The sequence below is a fragment of the Lissotriton helveticus genome, chromosome 12, assembly GCF_964261635.1.
Source record: "Lissotriton helveticus chromosome 12, aLisHel1.1, whole genome shotgun sequence".
Taxonomy (NCBI): domain Eukaryota; kingdom Metazoa; phylum Chordata; class Amphibia; order Caudata; family Salamandridae; genus Lissotriton; species Lissotriton helveticus.
Window position 1 is genome coordinate 395,060,920 of NC_136073.1, and position 21,651 is coordinate 395,082,570.

Consider the following 21,651-nt stretch of genomic DNA (forward strand, 5'->3'; position numbering starts at 1 on the left):
GCTGGTAAGTTTGGCAGTTTGGGCAGGAGGACCGGGCAAGGAGGGAATACCGAGATTTTTTACAGCGGTATTCGTTGCTGTTTGCTGTGGTTTAGTACTAATTGTAAAGTCAGGTTTTTGGTGAACCACCGCTGTGGTAGTCACCACTTTGAGGGCTTGAGGGGTTTGTTGGGGAAGAATACCCCCCGACTTTGTGGGTTTTGGATTGTGTTGATGGGTTACAGAAAGAGCAGTCATAGTGGTCGAGCTATTCTTAGTTTTTGGTTCAGATGTTAATAAAGCTAATGACTTCTCAATCTTTGATAACGCTGATTCGATAGGTTTAAGATGAAGTTTAATTAGGGCCTCAATGGAGGCTAAAATATGAGAATCTTGTAGCAGGGGGTCCCGCCCACTACCTGTGCTACCACCCGAAGCAGTGTTGGGGATGTCAGATGAAAGATTTATTATTTCTGACATTGTTATGATGTTAGGCTGTTGGGATAGTTCGGGTTGGGATAGGGGCTGAGCTAAAGAGGGAGAATCATCATTGAATTGTGACAAGAGAACCTAGTGAGAATCAGTTATATTTGGAGAAGGGTTCTTATTATCTTTTTGACCCTTTCTCTTTTTCGGAATGGCACCTTCCCACTGTCCCCTCGCATTAGAAGAACGAGGGTTCTCCTCCAGGTTGGAAAAGAGCGTGGGAGTTCTCTCAATTGATCGGGAAGGATGGGGTACGGAAGTATGAGATATTTGTGTTGTGAAAAGGTCAATGGATACTGATAGGTCCACTATCCCAGGAACCGATTGGGTCTCGTATTGTAAATCAGGGGCTAGGATGCGTTGCGGTGTTATGGCGGATGCCAGTAAGCCCAGTGAGGAGCGCCTGGCTGCAGCTAGATCTTGTGAGACCCTCCTTTCTAACAGGAGCACCCCTTGATTTATGGCATCATTTGCTTTGGCAATGAATTGATCTATTGGGCCTATGATCTGAGCGGCATGCGCAGCTTTGCTGTTTCTGGTTATTCTGGGAGACATGTTTATCAGAGACAGTATAAACAGTTACACATCAATAAAAAGTCCGAGGTAAACAGAATAAGGAGATATGTTTTTGGTGGGGGCACACACGGTAAGATGTTAATAGGGTGGCCCAGTCCAGTCTTACCCGGTCTGTAACGGGCTAGAACGGGCCCGCCCTTGGCCCGGGCTTCGCCCGGCGTCCCGCGAGACGGGGGTGACGCGCTATTTCAGCGCCTCCTGGCGCGCAGATGACGCGGCGTGCGCCGCTCGGGATGCTGGGGAGTGTGGTTTCTGTGCCCCCCTCAACCTACGCTCCACTCGGCCACCAGGACTCCAAGATGTCAGGGGAGTCGGGCAGCGGGAGGCGGGAGGGCGCTCAACCGAGGGCTGTAGATCTCTGGCAAGGCAGGTAGGCGTCAGGGCAAATTGCGGCAACAGTTTGGCAGAGTCAAAGGTTAGTCCCCCCTCTCGACCGGGGTGACGCGCTATTTCAGCGCCTCCTGGCGCGCAGATGACGCGGCGTGCGCCGCTCGGGATGCTGGGGAGTGTGGTTTCTGTGCCCCCCTCAACCTACGCTCCACTCGGCCACCAGGACTCCAAGATGTCAGGGGAGTCGGGCAGCGGGAGGCGGGAGGGCGCTCAACCGAGGGCTGTAGATCTCTGGCAAGGCAGGTAGGCGTCAGGGCAAATTGCGGCAACAGTTTGGCAGAGTCAAAGGTTAGTTCCCCCTCTCGACCGGGGTGACGCGCTATTTCAGTGCCTCCTGGCGCGCAGATGACGCGGCGTGCGCCGCTCGGGATGCTGGGGAGTGTGGTTTCTGTGCCCCCCTCAACCTACGCTCCACTCGGCCACCAGGACTCCAAGATGTCAGGGGAGTCGGGCAGCGGGAGGCGGGAGGGCGCTCAACCGAGGGCTGTAGATCTCTGGCAAGGCAGGTAGGCGTCAGGGCAAATTGCGGCAACAGTTTGGCAGAGTCAAAGGTTAGTTCCCCCTCTCGACCGGGGTGACGCGCTATTTCAGCGCCTCCTGGCGCGCAGATGACGCGGCGTGCGCCGCTCGGGATGCTGGGGAGTGTGGTTTCTGTGCCCCCCTCAACCTACACTCCACTCGGCCACCAGGACTCCAAGATGTCAGGGGAGTCGGGCAGCGGGAGGCGGGAGGGCGCTCAACCGAGGGCTGTAGATCTCTGGCAAGGCAGGTAGGCGTCAGGGCAAATTGCGGCAACAGTTTGGCAGAGTCAAAGGTTAGGTGTTGGGAGTTAATATAGAGCCGATTGTTTTCACACTTGGCTTGAGAACGGGTTTATAAAAAAAGCCAAGAGGGAGGGCCGTGATCGCTGTGGGGGTGGCAAATAGATCTTCTTTGTGGGTTAATAAGGAATGTACCATTCTGGGCGTTCTGAAGTTAACAACGATACAATTGTCCTGTATGGATTTGGACGAGGAACCCAGCCACCCTACTCTGCGAGCCATAAGAATTTAGTTTAAGTGGAGGCAATTAAAATTCTTATATTTCACCAACCAGTCCACTACTTTACTACGTAGAGAGAACCAGGATTCGGTATGTCCTTTTTTTAGAGGTGGGACCCCCGTTAGTACCAAAACGTAAGGGCATGATGCAGGTGGAAGATTTAGGATGTTTATGCTAGGTTGGGCAACCGAGTTGGATGAATTGCCGCTGGTATTTTCCTCCCCTTGCTTATACAGATTTTCCACCCTGATATTGACCCTTCTTGTGCGGTCCTCTTTTATTGGAGTTTTTGATGTAACTAGTGGCGGGATCTCTGATGGGACCGACTTTAGAGCTAGAGAAGGTTGGGTACAAGAATTCTTTTGCGATGGCGGGGGATTTTGATTATTTGAGGGCATTTTGGGAGATTTCAAATGAGCGCTAATTTGGTTGACCTCGTGTTTCAATTGTTTCACCTTGTTCTCGATACGGGCAAATCTTTCTTCAATAAAGTTGGTCAACTGTAAAGTCATCTCTCTGAGCTTGTCTTCTAAGCTGTTTTTTATGAGACCCTCTAAGAATACCCCCATTTCATGTTGGGCTATTTGAAGATTATTAGTCAAAATGCCAGGATGAGCGTCAAGCTGGGCAAATGATTCCTCAGTTTGAGTTTGAGTTGTAACTTTTCCCAGCGAACTAGGGGCGCAGCAATCCTTTGGCCTTTCTTCGCAACTCTGTTTGCCACCCTTCTGTCTCGTCCCCCATAAACAACCTTTTAGTTGTTTAGCTTGTTTCCTTGTTTGGGGACCTTTCCCTACTATAGTAGGATTTTCTGCCTCCTTCTCGTGGGTTCTGGAAATTTGAGGTGATATGGGCGGGGGGAGGGGGAGAGAGAGTTTGGGTGATCGACGTTTTTGGGGTTAATGAGCCGAGGAGTACTTCTTCCCTAGTCAAAGGAAGCTGGAGGGGATCGAGTGAAAGCCTGCACTCAGTTAGGATGATTTCATGGTTGATAAGGGATTCTGCCCTAGTCAAGTAAGCATCAAGGGTGCCCACGGCGCTCTTTAATTTCTCCATCTGCATAGGTTTCATTTAAGAGTGATTTAAAATTTTGTTACAGTTAATATAAATGATTGGGCTCCGAAGAGGGATCGACACAAAAAGTCTATTGGTCGCCCCAAGTTAAAATAAGGCAAAGTTGTTTAATAAACAGTTACCATGTGCGTTTAAGAACAAAGTCAGGGGCGATTAATTCAAATGGTCGTGAGGGCGCCGTTCTTACCAGTCCTGGCAGTTTGATCAGACTGTTTCGTGCTGGAAAGGGACAGGGCCCTGCCCTGCCTCTGTCTGCCCCTGACGGCCACAGACGGCCCGCCCATTGCCCGGGCTTAGCCCGGCGCTGACGGCGCGCGTCCCGCGTCGCGGGAATTCGCTGTCAGTTAAATCCTCCTGATGACGATGGTGAGGGGGAGGGGCTGCCGGTCCGCTGGCGTCCCCACTGGCTGCTGGGGGATGGAGTCCAGCTTTCCCACTGCTCCCTGCTGCTCCTCCGGTGTCATGGGCGAAGCGCTTCCCGCAGAGCGGGAAGTGCGAGCAGTTAATGAAGCCTGGTGGTGAGGGGAGGGGCTGCCGGTCCGCTGGCGTCCCCACTGGATGCTGGGGGATGGAGTCCAGCTTTCCCACTGCTCCCTGCTGCTCCTCCGGTGTCATGGGCGAAGCGCTTCCCGCAGAGCGGAAAGCGTAAGCAGTTAATGAAGCCTGGTGGTGAGGGGAGGGGCTGCCGGTCCGCTGGCGTCCCCACTGGCTGCTGGGGGATGGAGTCCTGCTTCCCCACTGCTCCCTGCTGCTCCTCCGGTGTCACGGGGGAAGCGCGAGCAGTTAATGAAGCCTGGTGGTGAGGGGAGGGGCTGCTGGTCCGCTGGCGTCCCCACTGGCTGCTGGGGGATGGAGTCATGCTTCCCCACTGCTCCCTGCTGCTCCTCCGGTGTCACGGGAGAAGCGCGCGAGCAGTTAATGAAGCCTGGTGGTGAGGGGAGGGGCTGCCGGTCCGCTGGCGTCCCCACTGGCTGCTGTGGGATGGAGTCCTGCTTCCCCACTGCTCCCTGCTGCTCCTCCGGTGTCACGGGCGCCGCGGGAAGCGCGAGCAGTTAATGAAGCCTGGTGGTGAGGGGAGGGGCTGCCGGTCCGCTGGAGCCCCACTGGCTGCTGGGGGATGGAGTCCTGCTTCCCCACTGCTCCCTGCTGCTCCTCCGGTGTCACGGGTGAAGCGCTTCCCCACTGCCACGACACATAAAATTGTGTGTCCCTTTCAAAAATATATGGTGGACATTGGCTTTTGTCCACACAGTGACATGGAACAGGTCTTCTTTTGAGGGGAAGTTATTGAGTCGGGGCGACCTGTTCCTATTCTACCCCCTTGGCTCCTAGTTGTGGATAAATGTGATGTGTTAGGACAAGTGGGATGATAAGAGACGATAAGGAGGGGGATATCTGTTAATGCAATAATGAATGCAAACATGACGGCGTGAGGTAAATATTTAGAATTGGATTTAAGAGGGAATACATTTATTGAGATGTCATATAAAGTAAGCTGTCAAACTTACATATAGTGGCACAAATGTGCCTCTGTAATTTGGAAAAAGCATTGGCAAAGCCGGTAGGTTGTGAATTTAAAAAGTGAGTGTCAACTATTGGCTTTCCTAATGCTTTTTTGCATATGTAAGCAAAGTGGTCAGATTGGAATGGTGATAGCCCTATGAGTGCATATAGGTGCAAATGCATTGCCACACACCATCCCTTTTGACATTTTTATTGTATCATTGCATAGTAGCTAACGGCTAACATAGAATAGTACAAAGAAAAAGCCTATGTGCGCTACTACAAAGATGTGACCAGATAGGCACCAGTATGCAGTGCCAGGACCTTGCTTACATTTTTTAAAAGGGTGCATAAATGGGAGGGGCAGTGAAAGAAAACAGGTGGACCAGCAGCAATGTGTAGCTGGTGGACCTTAACTGAAATTAGGAAAAAAAGAAGGAAAAATGGGTAGCATTGTGTTGCTGTAGGGCCTTCACATCAACAGCACTACAGACATATTAAGAAAAGGTAAAGAAAAAGGGGTTGAGGAGAGGTGTGGGACTACTGTGGAAGCAGGGATATGTGGGGTGATAGTGAGAGGAGTGCTAAAAGAACAACTAAAAAAGTAGTTCCCTCTTGTCAGCTGTTGAATTATACAAGTCTTTTCATCAGAGTTGATGTAAAAAGGCTATTCTCCAGGAATGAGACAAACAGAAGAATACGTAGGACAGTCATTAAATAAGGAGTAGGGAACTAAGATAGCGATATGAGCCATCCAATCATGAGCAAGGGGCGGACTCAAAGCCTACTTTAAGTATTGTAGACAATGGCTATGCAATGACAGACAGAGGCAAGACCTTTTAAATAACCGGCCAACCTGAAGAATGATGATGTACTGTTATCTAATGGAATAAATCTTATTCCTATGAAATATATATTTCCTAATGGAGAAAATAACCAAACCCCTAGAAGGGGCTATGTGTGTGTGTGGGGGAGGGGGTATATGGGGTATTCTTTCTACTAGCCTCCCCAAATGGAAGCACATTTTGCTATTAAAGAATAAAAACAGTCAAATTGCTGTGGGATCCTACAGGGCCTTTTCAAATGGAAACTAACCAGTTCAACTGCTGCAGAAAAAGTGTTTTTCATAACAGAAAAGTACCAGCCAGCCTGTGGGTGCCAAGAGGTCCTTTTCTCTAATACGGACTAGCCTCCTCTAACAATAACATCTATATTAGATTCAAGATAATACCAGAGAATCGAGGGTGGCATTCTAATTGGAAGGCAATGTCTTTTTGCTAATTGTGATTTGTTTCTAGAAATATATAGCTTACGTTTAACTAGCTTGTCCCTATCAGAACTATGTAGTACCTGTGAGAAGTTGGTCTGGTATATGCTGTCCACTAATTAAAGTGGGCACCTTGCACCAGTCCAAACAACCCTTATGGAGATTTAAGAGGTCAAAGATAACCTTAGAAAGCTATCCAAGTGGTAGCTGTGGAGAGCAACCTTAAGGCTTAGTCTTGAAGGATTGTTAAGCAGCTTGTTTTACCGAGATGCTACCTTATATTATTGGTTAAATGAAAGGAGACCCACACAGTAGTTATAAAAATATGTATTTATTAATATAACACTCTCTAGTACGACAAAGTATCTTCTACATGAAGATACTCACAATGCACACAATTCTTATTAGCACAGAAATTATAGTAAATACCACCAATACACAGTGGGCCCCAAGGGGGGCCCAAACCATATACTAAAATAGTGGTATAAGAACCACAACTCAAGTCAAGACAGTCTCTAGAGGATGTAGAATCGCTGGGACCCCAAGGAACCACCCAAAGTGAGTAAGTAGGGACCCCAAGGAGGACGGGTGCAGTGTGGGAACAGGACCGTGTGCTCTGTACAATTCTATGGGAAAGTCGCGGTTGAAGTTTTACAATTTAAGGACACTTCCCAGTGGACTTTGAAGAAAACCCATGGAAGTTAGGAGGTTGGAGAGCTTTCGAAGAAGAGCCGCTGCTGGAAAGAAGAAAATTGTCTGTTGAATCTAAAGGTGGATTCTTGTTGAAGAGTACCCGAAAGCAGGGGGGACAGAGTCTGGGTCACTCAGGAGTGTTCAGGGGCTCGGTAGACGAATGCCCACTGATGTCGGGTGCTTCAGGTGCGTTGAGGGAGTTCTTGACTCTGCAGCTACGGGGACCAGGAGATGTTGAGGAGGACCAGGAGCTGGATATGAGCTGTCCCACAAAGGATGTCGAGTGCTGATGGGTCGTGTCCGGCCCGAGCACCAACAAGCCTTGGCAACTGCAACCCACGCTGCTGCTCAAAGAAGGTTACGGTTCGGACCAGCAATGTTCGGGAGACTTACCACACCAAGAGGAGTCAGAGCAGGCCTAGAGCAACCAGGGGACCCCACAAAAAGCAAAGTTGACTCTCAAGTGCATTCACAAGTAGCAGGCATAAGAGTCCAGAGAGGGCCTCGAGCAATTTCATCAAACAGCAGCACTCGGTGTGGAGAGGCCGGACTTCTTGGTAGGAAATGGTGCCAGAGGTTGGGGCTACCCGGAGCTCAATACACTTGCTCAGGACATGCCAACAAGCATATGCACTTGCAAATGAACGCGGTGCACAGGGGTACGGGTATTGCAGCCCCCACAAGGGATTCTGGCCTCAAACTTCCTAAGAGGACTGCTTAGACCTCAAGAGATGTAGGAACTAGGCCTAGGCGGTGAACTTCGCTCCGTTCGCGGAGTTTGCAGAGTTTTCTGCACTCCGTGGAGCTCGCTCCCCTCTCGTGATCGCGGATGCTAAGTTCGCGATCGCGAACAGTAAGTTCGCGAGCGCGAGCTTCCGCTTGGGTAGAATTTCTTCGAGCGGCAGAAATACCAGCACAAACTGCAGTTCGCACTGCACTCCGCCACTCACGGAACTTCGCTGAGTTTTTTGTAACTTCACGGAGTTCCGCGTAGCAAAAGTCTGTGAACTATGCCCACCTAGTAGGAACCCAGCTCCTGTGTTGCTGGAGCCTTCTGAGTCCGTAGGAGCTCATGAGCAGCAGACCGGTCAGTTGTGATGGGGTGCCTGCGGATATAGAGGAGTGACTCCTTCGTTCCAAGGAAGAAATCTTCGGTTCTCCTTGATGCTCCACGAGTCCTGCACAGAGCCTGTATGGTGCACGGGCACAGATGATGCTTCATACTGAGAGGGAGACGAAGTCAGGCCCAAACGAAGTCCTGCGAAGTCCAGAGTGTCCAGACCATCGAAGTTCAGTGGTTTCTGGTTCAGAACCTTGTCCACTTCGAATCTAGGGTCCTACAGCCATGTAAGCCCTTTTGAATCCACGGAAGAGGGTTGGATAGATTCAGGGGACCAACCTAGGTGAGGGTTTGGACGGTGGGGAGGTTACTCCAATGTTCTTTGTGCAGATTCATGCCAGAGCAGGAGCCTTCGGCTCCCAGGACTGGTTTGAACTGGACTATGCACAGGGACACCAAATGTGCTCCTCATGCAGACTTTCGGTTGCTGGCAAGTGCACCCACCCAGGCCTAATACACTAAATCTTGTCTGGGAGGTGATCACACCACCCTGTGAAAGGATGCCTATTGTTCTGCCTTCCCCTGCTTGAGCGTGGCTCAGCAGCAGAAGGGCAAAAATGCGTCTCTGGTTGGCAGCAACCATTGTGACTTATAGATTTTAAGTGTAGTGACTCTTAGATATAGTAAACCTATATCTTAAGTAAGTGGTGCATGCACCATCTTACACAGGCGGCAATGGCAGGCCTGTAGTTCCATTTTGCATGGCCTCTCATGGGTGGCATAATACATGCTTCAGCCCATGGGAGTCCTCTTGGGTAACTATGCCCTGGGTACATGGGTACCATATACTAGGGACTGACAAGGGTACCTCAGTATCCAATCTGGAGTGTACCTAAGTACATAAAATAACACTTTAGGAAGAAAGAAGATTGACTGGGTTCCTGATTAGCAGGATCCCAGTCAGACTAGTCAAAAACAGTATCACATTTAGCAAAAAGTGGAGGTAACCATAAGACGCAGATCCTACTTTCCTACAGTACCCATAAAAGAAAATGAAAAGCTGGTCTCAGGGACCAAGACATTCTGTTCACTAAAGGAAATCAGTCTTTCCATGCAAAAGCATCTGTTTACTATTAGTGAAAATGATTTGCCAGCATCAGAACATAAAACTGTATTTTCTATAATGGGAACTATTTTGTCCTCCTGCTGGGGGGTGGAGGGTTAGAGATCTCATTTGGCCCTTACACTGTCATTGGTGTTATGCAACTCAGTGGCCTCCCCAAGTATAATTTAGAATATGTGATAGATTCTAGCATTGTTTTCTTATCACACACAACCAGTGTTTATCCTACATCTAAGGGTTTCGGATCCCTGCAAAAACACAGAAGCACAGAAATGCATTCAATAAAGGTATTCCTCAAAGCTCAGAATTTGTTTTTTTGTGTCGCTGGGATTAAAACACATCTCCCTGTTTTTCACTTTCCAGCTTGTGGTCCGCTTGAGGGATCTACAGTGTCATATGGTTCCTACAAATTAGGTAGGACTGTGCATCCAGACAACATAACTGTCAGAATATGGATACTGATTCCATACATATCATCAGAATATATTGGCCAAATTCCTAGATAGCTCATAGTGCCCCATCTGCACCCCTAATCTTACCAGGGTACCAGATGGTATCTGCAACCTCAGAACAGGACACTCTAATTTGCCATGGAAATCGTGGAAACAGATTTACTCTTTCGTTGTTACTAAGGCATGCATAAGGGAGACACAAGAAAGATAGAAATTGACTTTTCAAGCATTTATTGAAACAATTGTATTGTGGTGTAAAAAGTGTGAGCGCAATTAAGAGTAGGGTGAGACAAAGCATTGTAACCAGCATTACAAGAATTGCTAGCAGGCCACGCGGCTGTGGGAGCTGGACTCGTGGTCACTTGCTTAGGGCAAATGGGAAAGTAGGATAGGGCACAGGTTGCGCTGTCAGGGGCACTCGGGCGGCTGGGTGCAGGGTGCCTTTGAGCCGTCGGGCGCTCAATGTTATTCAATGGGAAAGGTAAAAAGGGAACAAAGGCTGCAGACTCGGGGACGGTGATTCTTCAGGTGCGACCACCACTTCGAGAGGTAAGTTGGGATCCTGGAGAAGAGGCAGTTGTGTGTTAAAATCAGTGCCACTGGAATTATGCCACAGGAGAGGGACACATTATGCAGCAGGGTTGAGTAAATGATGTGGCAAGAAAGGGTACACTATGTGGCATAATGTGGCACATTTTCTAATAGTATTACTTCATTATTTCGTCATTTTTAGGTTTCGCCTGGCGTCCGCTGCGCAGCAGCGTTCGCGCAGGCGAAATCTTATGTTCGAACAGTACGGGGGCTTTGTCCCGCCTGCTCTTCCATTGGCTAGCTCCATAAATGCAGGCTAGCCATTGGAAGAGAGATCTGTCCGTCATTGCCGGAGCAGATTCGTGGGCGTTCTGGCGATTTTTACTCATCCCACCCCTTTTCGTACGTCATGCGGCGGTGGGCGTTTATTTTAATTTTATTTTTTTCACGGATATTTTTCGGAATTTCCAATTTCGTCCCCGTCCGTCGTTGTTGTATTCTGCTGTCCGTCCTCCCTCCCGCTGTTTGTGTCTTTCTTCCCATGTCTATGTCTTGCGGCGCCGTTCGCAGCGTACAGGGCACAGTTCAATTGTTCACACTTCCAGCGTGAGAGGCGTACAGGGGCACGGTGCGATGGTTCACGCTTCCAGCGTGAGATGCGTACAGGGGCACGGTGCGATGATTCATGCTTCCAGCGTGAGAGGCGTACCTTCGGGTTTCCCAAGCGGCGAACGGCACGTCCGTTTCAAGTATGAGCCGTACTTGTTCTTTTCGTGTGTGGTGAAAAGTCCACAGTGAGCACTGTATCGAGAGTTCGGTGAGATGTGATGCCGCGGTCTCTCCGGTGGAGGGGTCCCCTGAGGCCTGCACCGCATACATGCATGCGCCTCTCATCCCAGTGTCCTGTGGGCTTCCTACAGCCAAAGGCGGAGTCCACGTTACCACTTCGGGAGACTGTCCCTCAAACGAGCCTACATGTTTATTTACTGTAAACTCGTAGTAGAGCAGTCGGGTGATGTGCGGCAACACTTCTGCGAACCAGGCAGTGCATTGCTTTATTTATTGTGGATTGCTTGAAATAGACATAAGAACTCTGTGGAGATCGTAAGGTAACATGGCGCTGTAGAAAAACTGACAAAATATCAGGAGGTGGTTCTTGAAGATGCTCTCTTTATGTTGCTGTGACTTATTAATTCATTCTTCCTGGGATTGGGGTGTCCGGTCGCTGCACAGTGCTATGGAAGGTCAATTACTGCTTAGCTACACAATACATTGTTTTGCTAAACCAATGTAAGGCTGTGGAAATGCAGAGCTTGTTTGGTCTACCGGCAGCTAGATCCGAGGTCCTGTCCAAGTGCTTCCGCATAAGTATTCATGCGTTTCTCACTAGAGAGGACACCTCCCCCTGCCAGTAAGGCTCAATCACGCACTGGAGACTCAGAGCACCTCTTTCAGAGAGCATCACTGCCCTTAATGCCTTAGCGCAGCCATGCTAATTAGAAACAGATGCCGCCCCCCCACTCCTAACGATAAGAAATTCTGCAGGCACTACCCTGCACACTGAGGTCTCCTTGCTTCAACGTGTCCCCCCCCCACCTCCTCGGAGCACACGTCGCTCAGGGAGCCTCTCTTCGCTTTAGCCCCCTCACCCCCTCGGAGCACAAGTAACTTGTTTTGGGAAGCCCCCTTGATGTGCACTTTCTCTGATACCCAGTGTTAGGATGTTTATATATGTCAGCGCTCGAGTCTCAGAGATTAGCAAAACCAGCTTTTAACCCATGCCGCGAACATCAAGGTTTTATTTGGTTTCTTATGTATCCTGCGCCTGTATCGGGTTAAGCATTCTCACTATCTGCCTTTTTTCCACCTGAATCTTTGTCATGTAGAAAGTTTTCAATCTCCACTGCCTGTTGTGGCTGAGACTTTCACTATACAATTCTATAAGCAAAAAACAAATAACTCGAAATAATCTTAAAAAACACACACACAACGCAAGTTATAAGCATCCATGGCACTCGGGCTCTCATTGGGCTCCCTTTCAGTAATTGCACAAAAGGGCCTGGAATCCATCATCTCCAGGACACTAAGCCCCTCAGCGCCCCCTGCAGTCCTCTGCACCCCCTCTCTCACACGTAGGCCATGCACCTGCCTGTCAGCACCTCATCAGCATGCTCTGGCACAGAGAGGAGACAGGGTTGAATGTGTGTGGGGTTCTGTCTGTGTGTGTGAGGTTCTGTCTGTGTGAGTGTGGGGTTCTGTCTGTGTGTGTGGGGTTCTGTGTGTGTGTGGTTCTGTCTGTGTGTATGGTTCTGTCTGTGTGTGTGTGGTTCTGTCTGTGTGTGTGGTTCTATGTGTGTGTGTGTGGTTCTGTCTGTGTGTGGGTGCATGTGGCTCTGTGTGTTTCTCTGTGTGGGTGCAAATGCAATAGGTCTCGCATTTGCGAGAGATTAAGCTATTGGCATTGTAAATGACAATGCCATTTATTTATCTATTTTCAAAATCAACACATAAATAAAAATATTGTCAATTACAATGCCAATAGCTCTAACTTTTGCAAAGGCGAGACCGTTGCATTGTAAATGCTTGTTAAACTTAGTAACACTATCTGGGCATTGGTTGCACCTCCTTAGTACCAGTTTAACACCCAAATATAGCAATAAGCAACATAAAGCAACACAAAGCATACCAGTCACGTTTTGAAAAGGGCCTTCGACAGCGCTGGAGCACGTCTCTGCCTTTTTAGTAACTCTTGAACTGTTTGAGCTATAAACAAAATTCTTTTTTCTTCAAATCTGCAGATTATGTGACAGATGACGGATTGTGTGCCAAATGCATCAAATTTATAATTATGCGAAAATCACTGCAGACGCATAATTGTAGTGGCCCTGGCTAAAATCCATGTAATACATGACATGACCACTCTGGAAGGATGCAAATAGATTTTTCTTCTATTTGGAACTAAGTTTGCTAATTTCAATTAAACATAAACCCTACCTCAATGTGGCCACCCTGTTCATGTGAGGAAAATGTTAAATTAAAAAAAGAATTAACCATTGCAAATATTTGTAAACAGTTTGTGTGTTTCATGGTATGTCCTGTACCTAGAATGGTAATAATAACTATTTTAGTTTTTATGCACATAACAGAAAAAATTGATATTTTTGGGCATAGAAACAAATGTAAAAGGTGCCATTGGCTTTAAATTACTGTAACCTGAAGACATAATACAGTACAGACCTAATTAAATACAAAAGGGCGACTAAAAAACACAGGAAGAGGGAAAAAAGCAATTGGCAGAATTAAAATATTGGCCACCAGGTTTGGGACTGAATTACATTTCTTTGTAGGTACATGTGGAAATGTAACCAGTGCTTTATATAGAACTATAGAAGTGCAGGTACTCGCTATTTAGAGTACCTGTTTACTACTGAGAAATGCCAGCACTGTCCGGTTAAATGCACTGTAGGAGTAGTGAGAAGTGCAGATACTCCCCCTTTTAAACTAAAGAAATGTAAGTACTCAGTACTGGACAGTTCCTGTTCATTTTAAGCACTGCATGTGGCCAATCAAAACTGGTCAATATCAGCGTTAGTGGTGGGCGAGGATGTAGCCCTACGGCTAGAGCTGTCGACTTTGGAGCCGTTTGGAGCCACTGCGTGGGCTCAGCATCCTGTGATTCTGGCCAAATCACTTAACCTCCCCGTGCCTACCAAATAATGAATGTGTCTTTGTGTAACATAACTGGTGCTCATCGTGTAAAGCGACCAAATACCTTCGGGTCGAGTTCGCGCTATATAAATCAGCAAACAAAAAATGTGAATGACAGTTGTAATTGCATTTGTTTAGCCCTTACTACACCTGACGAAGCGTTTGAACGGACCAATTAATGAAGAAGATTGACCCAAGCGCATCTATGTATTTTTTAAGTTATTGTTTGATTTTGTTTATTACTAGACATTGGTAAAGGATAAACGTGCTTCTAGAGTAGACCTGAAAACTATAGTCTGTATTTTCTTTTTTTTCTCTACGTCTCTAAAGTCCTTACCGATTTGAGCATGTTTATGTAAATGACACACTAGTAGTAAAAACAGTTAGCTCCACCTAAGGGAATAATAAATAAAATGTCACGTGTGGGCGGGGCCGTTCTCATAAGCGGCCATGTTATTTCCAGGCAAAACGATGACTTACCAATTGAAAGCAGGAACTATCATGGAGGCGTGGCTCAATTCTAACGGGAGAATGCTTCGCTTCGCCTGGAAGCAACGTGGCAGTCACTCAAGACACTGCCCGCCCATTGCGCAGCCGCTGGTGCGCAGACCAACGTCTACGTTTTTTTATGGTGGATACTATCTTCTCGCGAGAACAACAGATGGCAACCCCAGCATCCATTTCACTCGAAGGGGCATGAAGGCGGCCATGTTGGCATAACTGGGGTTCCTCTGTGATATTCTCTTTTAAGTGGAACGTTCTTGTTCTCCATCCGCAGCCATCCGGACCGGGGGAAGCGTTCCCAATCCGGTAGCAGCCATGAGCGGCGGGACGCCCTACATTGGCAGCAAGATCAGTCTGATCTCCAAGGCCGAGATTCGTTATGAGGGCATCTTGTACACCATCGACACAGAAAACTCCACCGTGGCGTTGGCCAAAGGTGCGGGAAATGGGTTTGGAGTCGGGGTTTTAGGCAAAGACTGCGAGTATCAAAATTGTATGGGCCAACGGTGGCTTGGGAGTCTAAGAGAGGCTTGGGTAGGGGAGGACAAGGGGTTGGGGAGGGGGTGTTTAACTTCATGGTCTCCTTGTTGGCCTGTCCAATGGGGAGAGGGTGTGCTTTTTAAGGGTTTTACTTGCCCCACTAGCCGCCCGCTTGGATGTGCTTTGAAACCTCTGGCGGTGATGTGGTTTCACAGGGAACTATCACTCTACCCTTTCATATTTTGACTTTTGTTTTCAGTGGTACCTTCAGTCCTCTCCCAGTTGTATTCCTCTCTGCGTCCCGCTCACGATGCAGGTCGATCACGTTCTTTGTGGTTTTCCAAAAGTGCTTATAAACATCTTTGCCTGTTTTTGTAGAGTGCCACATATAACGGCTTCACTGAAGCGTTGCATCTCTGATCCCATGTCATTTTGCCTTCAGACTAGGAGCACTCAATTGTGTGTTTTTGTAGTCTGCGTCTGTTTCCTGAAAGCATCTGCTGATGTGCAGTGAATCTTTCTCATAAATATTTGTGCTTTGGTATTTCTATTAAGTACGGCTTATTCGGTAAACACTGCACGTAGTACTGTCTGGGAAAAACAGTGGTCTACTTCAGCCCCGTTAACTTTATTTACTGAGTGATTTCTACTGATGAAAGCTCGCGGCAACTACGTTGTGTACGTCTTTATCTCCGAATGAACAACATGTCTGTGTTATGTGTGTTTGTTTCTCTTTCATATGAGACTTGATATTGTACAGGGAGGGTAGGGTGCAAGTGTGTCCCTCCCCCCTTTCGTTTGCCATTATTGTAAATGATGCTCGTAGGGTAATTATTACACTTATTTCTGTAGTTTGTTCTCTTTTGGTTTGTAGACCCACAAACTTTAAAAAGTGCCTTATACCGCACTACACGGTTCTATTGAAATAAGACCCATTTAATCGCTGTAGGAGGCAGAAGAAATGACTACTTAACTTGCTGCAGAAATACCTATTATTCACGTTCCTTTTTCGGTTGGATATATATTTTAGGAAGGTTAGAGAGCTGAAGCTGCCAGTGTTGCAGCAGTGAGTATGATTTGAAAAACTTCACTGGAAGAAAGCGTGACTATCTTCATTGTCTGTCGTCTTTCTGATGTATGACATTTCAGTTGCAACAGAAGCTTCGATTCTCTGCATAGGAGAGTTATTAGATTGCACGTTATAATGGAATATCTTGAAGTTTGAGTGTGTTTAATATGTGGGAGTATACTAACTGCGGATTTATTGAAACGGGGTGCAGTTTTTTGGGACTGTTTACGATTTAAGCCATGCACCCTGCACTTCTCATCTAGCTTGAATTGAAAATAAGTTTTCAGCACACATCCACTCACCTTCTTGTATAAAATAGTGTTGGTATGAATACAGTTGAATGCTACACGAACAGTCATGCGTACCCACTTAGAGATTTTAGTGCCGTTTAAAATATTGAAACCACTGGAGAACCAATCCGTTGTTCAACCAACAATCTATTGTGGTAATATGGACAACTTGTATTGCTAACTTGAGATCTGTATGGTACTGAAGGACTGAAAATGATGCCTCAAATAAATAGTCAGGAAATGGCTTGCGAAATAGCCACGCAAACCTCACCTCCAGTAATTTCCAAGTGGTGGAAAGCGAATAATGGAAAATAACGCGTAACCCAAAGCAATGTTATGGAGGTTGCCTGTACGTAACTGGAACGTTAGTTTGAGACCCTGAAAGTGCATAGTGGAGATGAGGTTCCTTTGGTGTGCAAAAGTGCATTTATAGATCTTTTGGAAAACGTGTGGATCCTGTAACTAGGGCTTGTATCTTAATCTAGGAATACTCAGCAAATTAAGTCAGATGTGGGAACCTTTTTTATGTTTCATATTGAAAGGGATGTCACTATGGTGTACAATAGTTTATAACCTAAGTTAAAGGAGAGGAACCCCTTTGGGAAACCAAAGGATAGGGGTACTCAAAGAGGTACAAGAAGAGTTTATCTTTTCGTTCACACTACTAACCCAACGCACTTTCAATCTAACTGTTACACTGTTATTCAGCTCTCATCCACATACATTTCTGAACATTAGGCCCAAACAATAAATCTATAGTACACTGAAAGTAGAAATTAGTAAAAAGTACATTAAAAATAGCTTATACCAACCTAAAGTTGTGTATATCAATAATACTAAATATATTAAAAACAATTCATATATTAAAACCACCAACTATCTTAGTACTCTAATAGAACTTTAATACAACAATATACTAGACAGATCCAATAAAGTTGTCAAAGCAGCAAGAGAGACATAATCAGACAGTATTATTTGTCATTCAAGTTAGCACATCTTTAAAAGAAGAAACAAAGAAGCCAACTAGCACCCTCCGTTTCGATTTCTGTTGGTTTTCGGCTAAGCAGGTCAGCATTAACAGATTGTGCAGAAGACAGTGGGTCAACCCGTTTCGATGGTATGCATTGATCTCAAACCATCTTTTTCAAGACTAGAATTTTGCTCTTTTACAGTTCAATTTAATTTGAAATTCCAAATAAACACCTGTTGATTATTCAGATGTGACGGCGAGGTGTTCCCAAAAGGCAAACCAAATAATCTTGCTCCTTTTCTTTTCAAAAGAGACTCTCACAATTCAAGTCTCCTCTTTATTTTATTTCTTCTCACAGCTTGTTATTGCTGTCCCCTTTCCTTTTAAGTCTTTCCAATAACTGTAATGCGTTATATTTTCTTTCAACCTATTTAAAGTCTTTGATTTTTACTAGTGTTTATATCAGATTGGCATCTCACAATCTTAGCTTCTCATACCGAATATACCGTACCTTCTGAATATTCGTAGTACACACACATATGTGGCCCTTTATCAATTAGGCCTTCTCTGTTTCTTGTGGCGCGGCATCTGGATGTCTCCTCTCGGCTCAAAATAGGTCCGAATGAGTGTAACAGTTAGATTGAAAGTGTGTTGGGTTGGTAGTGTGAACTAAAGGATGCACTCTTCTTGTACCTGTACAATAGTTTATGATATGTCCTTTATTTGGTTGAGAAGACAGAATTTCTCCCAGGATAGTACGGTGTCACGAGAATCTTCAGAAGCATGAATTCACATGGGCACAGCTTGTTGTTGAACAATTTAGAGTCCGAACCCTAGCATGGGTCATTCTGCATCTCTCTGTGAGAGACAATATTCCACTGCCAAATGCATCTTCAAGCCTACTAGTAATAATAATAACTGCTGTCAGCATATAAGTGACTTATACCGGCCCTAACAACGCTAGGATGCCTGGCTTCACCTTGGAGGTGCCCAGGAGTGGACACCTCACAGGAACAGGCCAGGAAGGGTTCCACAGCGGTATTCGTACAGTGCTTAGAGACCCCTGGGTGATAGGCGCTATACAAGTGCAAATTACATTTACATTACATTACATTACTTATGGTGTTAAGCAAGTTCCTGACACCTGTGGGTACATTCAGCTCTCACAGTACGAGTATATTGAATGCCCTTAGGTCATTAACCTGTTCCAAACCTATATGTGTAGAAAGTGTGAATTGGATTGTTCTGCTTACGTGCATCATCAAATGATGAGCACGTGAGAAGTTGAGTACGTGTTTTCGGTTGCCTTTTCCTGTGACATTGTTCCTTAGTATTTTTTAGGTCAAGCTTTCAGTGCTTGCACTGTTAGGCGATCTGTTGTAGGTGTTTTGTGGAGGTCTGACTCCTCCCACACTTTGGATAGGTGTTCATGTATGTCCTTAAGAAATAGTAGCCTTCAAATGGCTACTGGTGGGTGCATTTACCGCCTTTTCAGGCAAAACTCCCCTAGAGTATTGCCGCTGGAACGAGCGGGGACACATGCTTGCGTGCTGATTACTAGGAAGCACTACTGCGACCTATTGCCACCTCCCAGCCCATGACAGAATATGAAGTGAGCAATGACTTATGTAAGCAAACAAATGATACAGCTGTGTTCACGCCCGGATACGGGGTCCAGACGCCCCTCTCAAGTTCAATTATACCTAATTGGCCCTTCCCTTCCTGCAGACTCGTCCACAATATGCTCTCTAAATATGGCTTTAGCTGGGAAGGAGACAGTGCTTCGCCACTGCATTTAGCTATGGTACAGTTGTAAACACTATGTTTTCCTTTTTGTTTCCTCGCAGTCCTGTCGTAAAATGTTTTACTGGTTGGTTTTTACCCAGCGTGCCGCGTCCTCGAATTATCTATGCCAGTGCGTGGGCGGCCGTGATGTGCGTGGATCGTGGACACAATTTAGATGCACTGTTTACTCTTTTAATTCCTTTTTAGTGTGTTGCATTATAAGTGTAACTTGCATTGATTTTATTTTTGTATTTTATTTATTATCTACTGAATATAGCGTGTACCTTATCACCAGTAGGCATGAGTAGGCAAGTGTGACTTTAAAGTGCGTGAACTTGTAGGAGAAATACGGTATTCACTCTTGTAACATCGCAAGCATTGGGAAATGTACACAGGAAAAAACTAAGCCTTAGCCTAAGGGAAGACAAATAGATTACAATTTGCTGGCTAATTGGTACAAAGTGTAACAAGAACACGTGGATAAATCGCGGCTTTCCCTTGTAAATTGTCTGATTTTAGGTAAATATATTATTTCACCAAAACCTATTTTCCTTCATTTTCTGTTATGAAAGTACTCTAAAAAAATGTGAGTTCAAATGCCCATGCACGTCCTGCTCTGCAGGACACCGTGAACACTTTGTGCAGCTGCCCATAATCTGCCCCGTGCTACAATCGGTCAACCCGCCTCCAGGTCTACTGTATGGTGGGGCACTCAGTCCTTGCCCACAGAGTTTCAGCTCTTATGTGTTGTGTGTGGATCCTATTTATATTCCATGCCTGCAGCTTCCACTTTGATTGTGCGGAGCTCTGAAACCCAATTTGAGGCAGGTTTGCATCATATAAGGAAATACATATGTGTAAATCAAGTTTTCGTTGTTGAAAAGCTACCAATAACTTTGGGATACAGAATATTATTGTTATAATCGTAGCAAGAGAGAAATCTTTTTATGCCCAGAAGTCCATAGGCTGATTAGCCAGGTGCTATAGCTTCAGCTCCTGGTGGTAAATATGTTTAGTCTTCCCATCCATCACCTGAGATTCTGGGCGTTTTGATGTCTTTGAAGCAAAACACAAATTCCTTTCCTACATTCTCTAGACAGTCCAAGAAACTTGACTCTCAAAGTTTTCCCTCTGGCATCTTGGCTTTTACAGACTGCTAATGCTACCTGCCTTTTGGACCTTTATGTCCATGCTTTATGCGAACTAGCAAAACTTTGTGGTCAGTATGCCAGAGCACAGGAAGAGACCATTTTCACATCTGGTGAGTAATGGACTTGTTGCATCCAAGCGCACACTAAAATGTTGCTTTGACTGTAGGCACTGTGGCCCGTTTTAAGGGTGCAGTTATCATGCTATGATAACACATGAGGGGGCATTCCACAGTTTTTAGGTCGAGCCTGGCAGGGCATGCGCTGCTCTGCTAGGCATGCTGTATCAGAGTATGGAGTTGAAGCCCCGCTCACTCTCCACCCATATTTGTCATTGTCCTTTGTAAATGCTGGCTTCTGATTCGTTAATAGGCTTGTTAGTCCCTCCTTAATGCCGCCTTATCTTCATTTGTAACCTCCCATTAGGACTGAACCTTTTACTTCTGTTGCGACATGGTATGTCTTACTTACTCTGTATGCACTGTTTTCTTTATTGAGTTTCTCCTACTGCAGGCACCACAGGCTTTACTGTAACATTCAGTGAGCCATGCGCGCTTTCACTTTCCAAGCAGCACGGGACAAAGGCAGCTGCTTTTTTGAAATGCAATAGGTCTTGCATTTATAAGAGTTTGAGCTATTGGTATTGTAAATGACAATGCCTTATATGTATGTGTGTGTGTGTATGTATATGTATATATATATATATATATATATATATATATATATATATATATATATATATATATTTGAGTTTTATATAGCGCAAACTAGGCCCGAAGGTTTCGGGTATCAGAGCGCTTTACATGAGCACCAGTTTCGTTACACAAGGACATATTCATTTTTTTATAGGCACGGGGAGTTAGTGATTTGCCCAGAATCACAGGATATTGAGTCGTTGCCGAGACTCGAACCCAGTGTCCTAGCTTTGAGGTCGACTGCTCTAGCCGGAAGTCTACATCCTCTCCCCATGTGTTATCGCAACAGATAAATAAAGGGCATTGTCATTTATAATGCCAGTAGGTTAAACTCTCGCAAATGCGAGACCTATACGTTGTAAATGCTTGTTTAGGTTGAGCCTGGGCAGCTCATGCGCTGCTCTGCGAGGCATGCGGTTTTGGAGTATGTACTTTAAGTCCTGCCCATATTTTTCAAAGGCTTGTGTCATTGTCCTTCGTAAATGCTGGCTTCTGATTCGTTAATTGGCTTGTTAGCCCCTCCTTAGTACCATCTTGTTGTCATTTGTAACCTCCCATGGCGACTGGCCCTTTTACTTCTGTTGTGACACAGTATGTCCTATTTAGTCTGTAAGCAATAGTTTCTCCTACTGCAGGCACAACATGCATTCCTTACATTCAGTGCACCATGCACAATTTCACTTTCAAGCATCCCTGGACAATGGCAGCTGCTTCTTTGAAGTGAAATAGGTCTAGCATTTGTGGGATTTTGAGCTATTGCCATTGTAAATGACAATAGCTTAAACTCTAGTAACTGCGAGGTATATTGCATTTATTTATTTTAATTT

General features: G+C 46.0%; 1 protein-coding gene and 1 long non-coding RNA gene across 2 annotated transcripts in view; one reads left to right on the forward strand and one right to left on the reverse strand.

Annotated features, from left to right (window-relative positions):
* Positions 1 to 14,461, reverse strand: part of LOC144799899 (uncharacterized) — a 129,183-nt gene extending 114,722 nt beyond the window's left edge. Inside the window, exon 1 of the long non-coding RNA XR_013603900.1 lies at positions 14,364 to 14,461. This is a non-coding gene — a long non-coding RNA (uncharacterized LOC144799899). The remainder of the gene's footprint in view (positions 1 to 14,363) is intronic.
* Positions 14,462 to 14,487: 26 nt separating this feature from the next.
* The window catches only part of LSM14A (LSM14A mRNA processing body assembly factor), a 282,041-nt gene continuing 274,877 nt past the window's right edge, over positions 14,488 to 21,651 (forward strand). Inside the window, exon 1 of the mRNA XM_078671505.1 lies at positions 14,488 to 14,823. Within this exon, the coding sequence (XP_078527631.1) occupies positions 14,703 to 14,823 (121 nt within the window). The 5' untranslated portion in view covers positions 14,488 to 14,702. The remainder of the gene's footprint in view (positions 14,824 to 21,651) is intronic.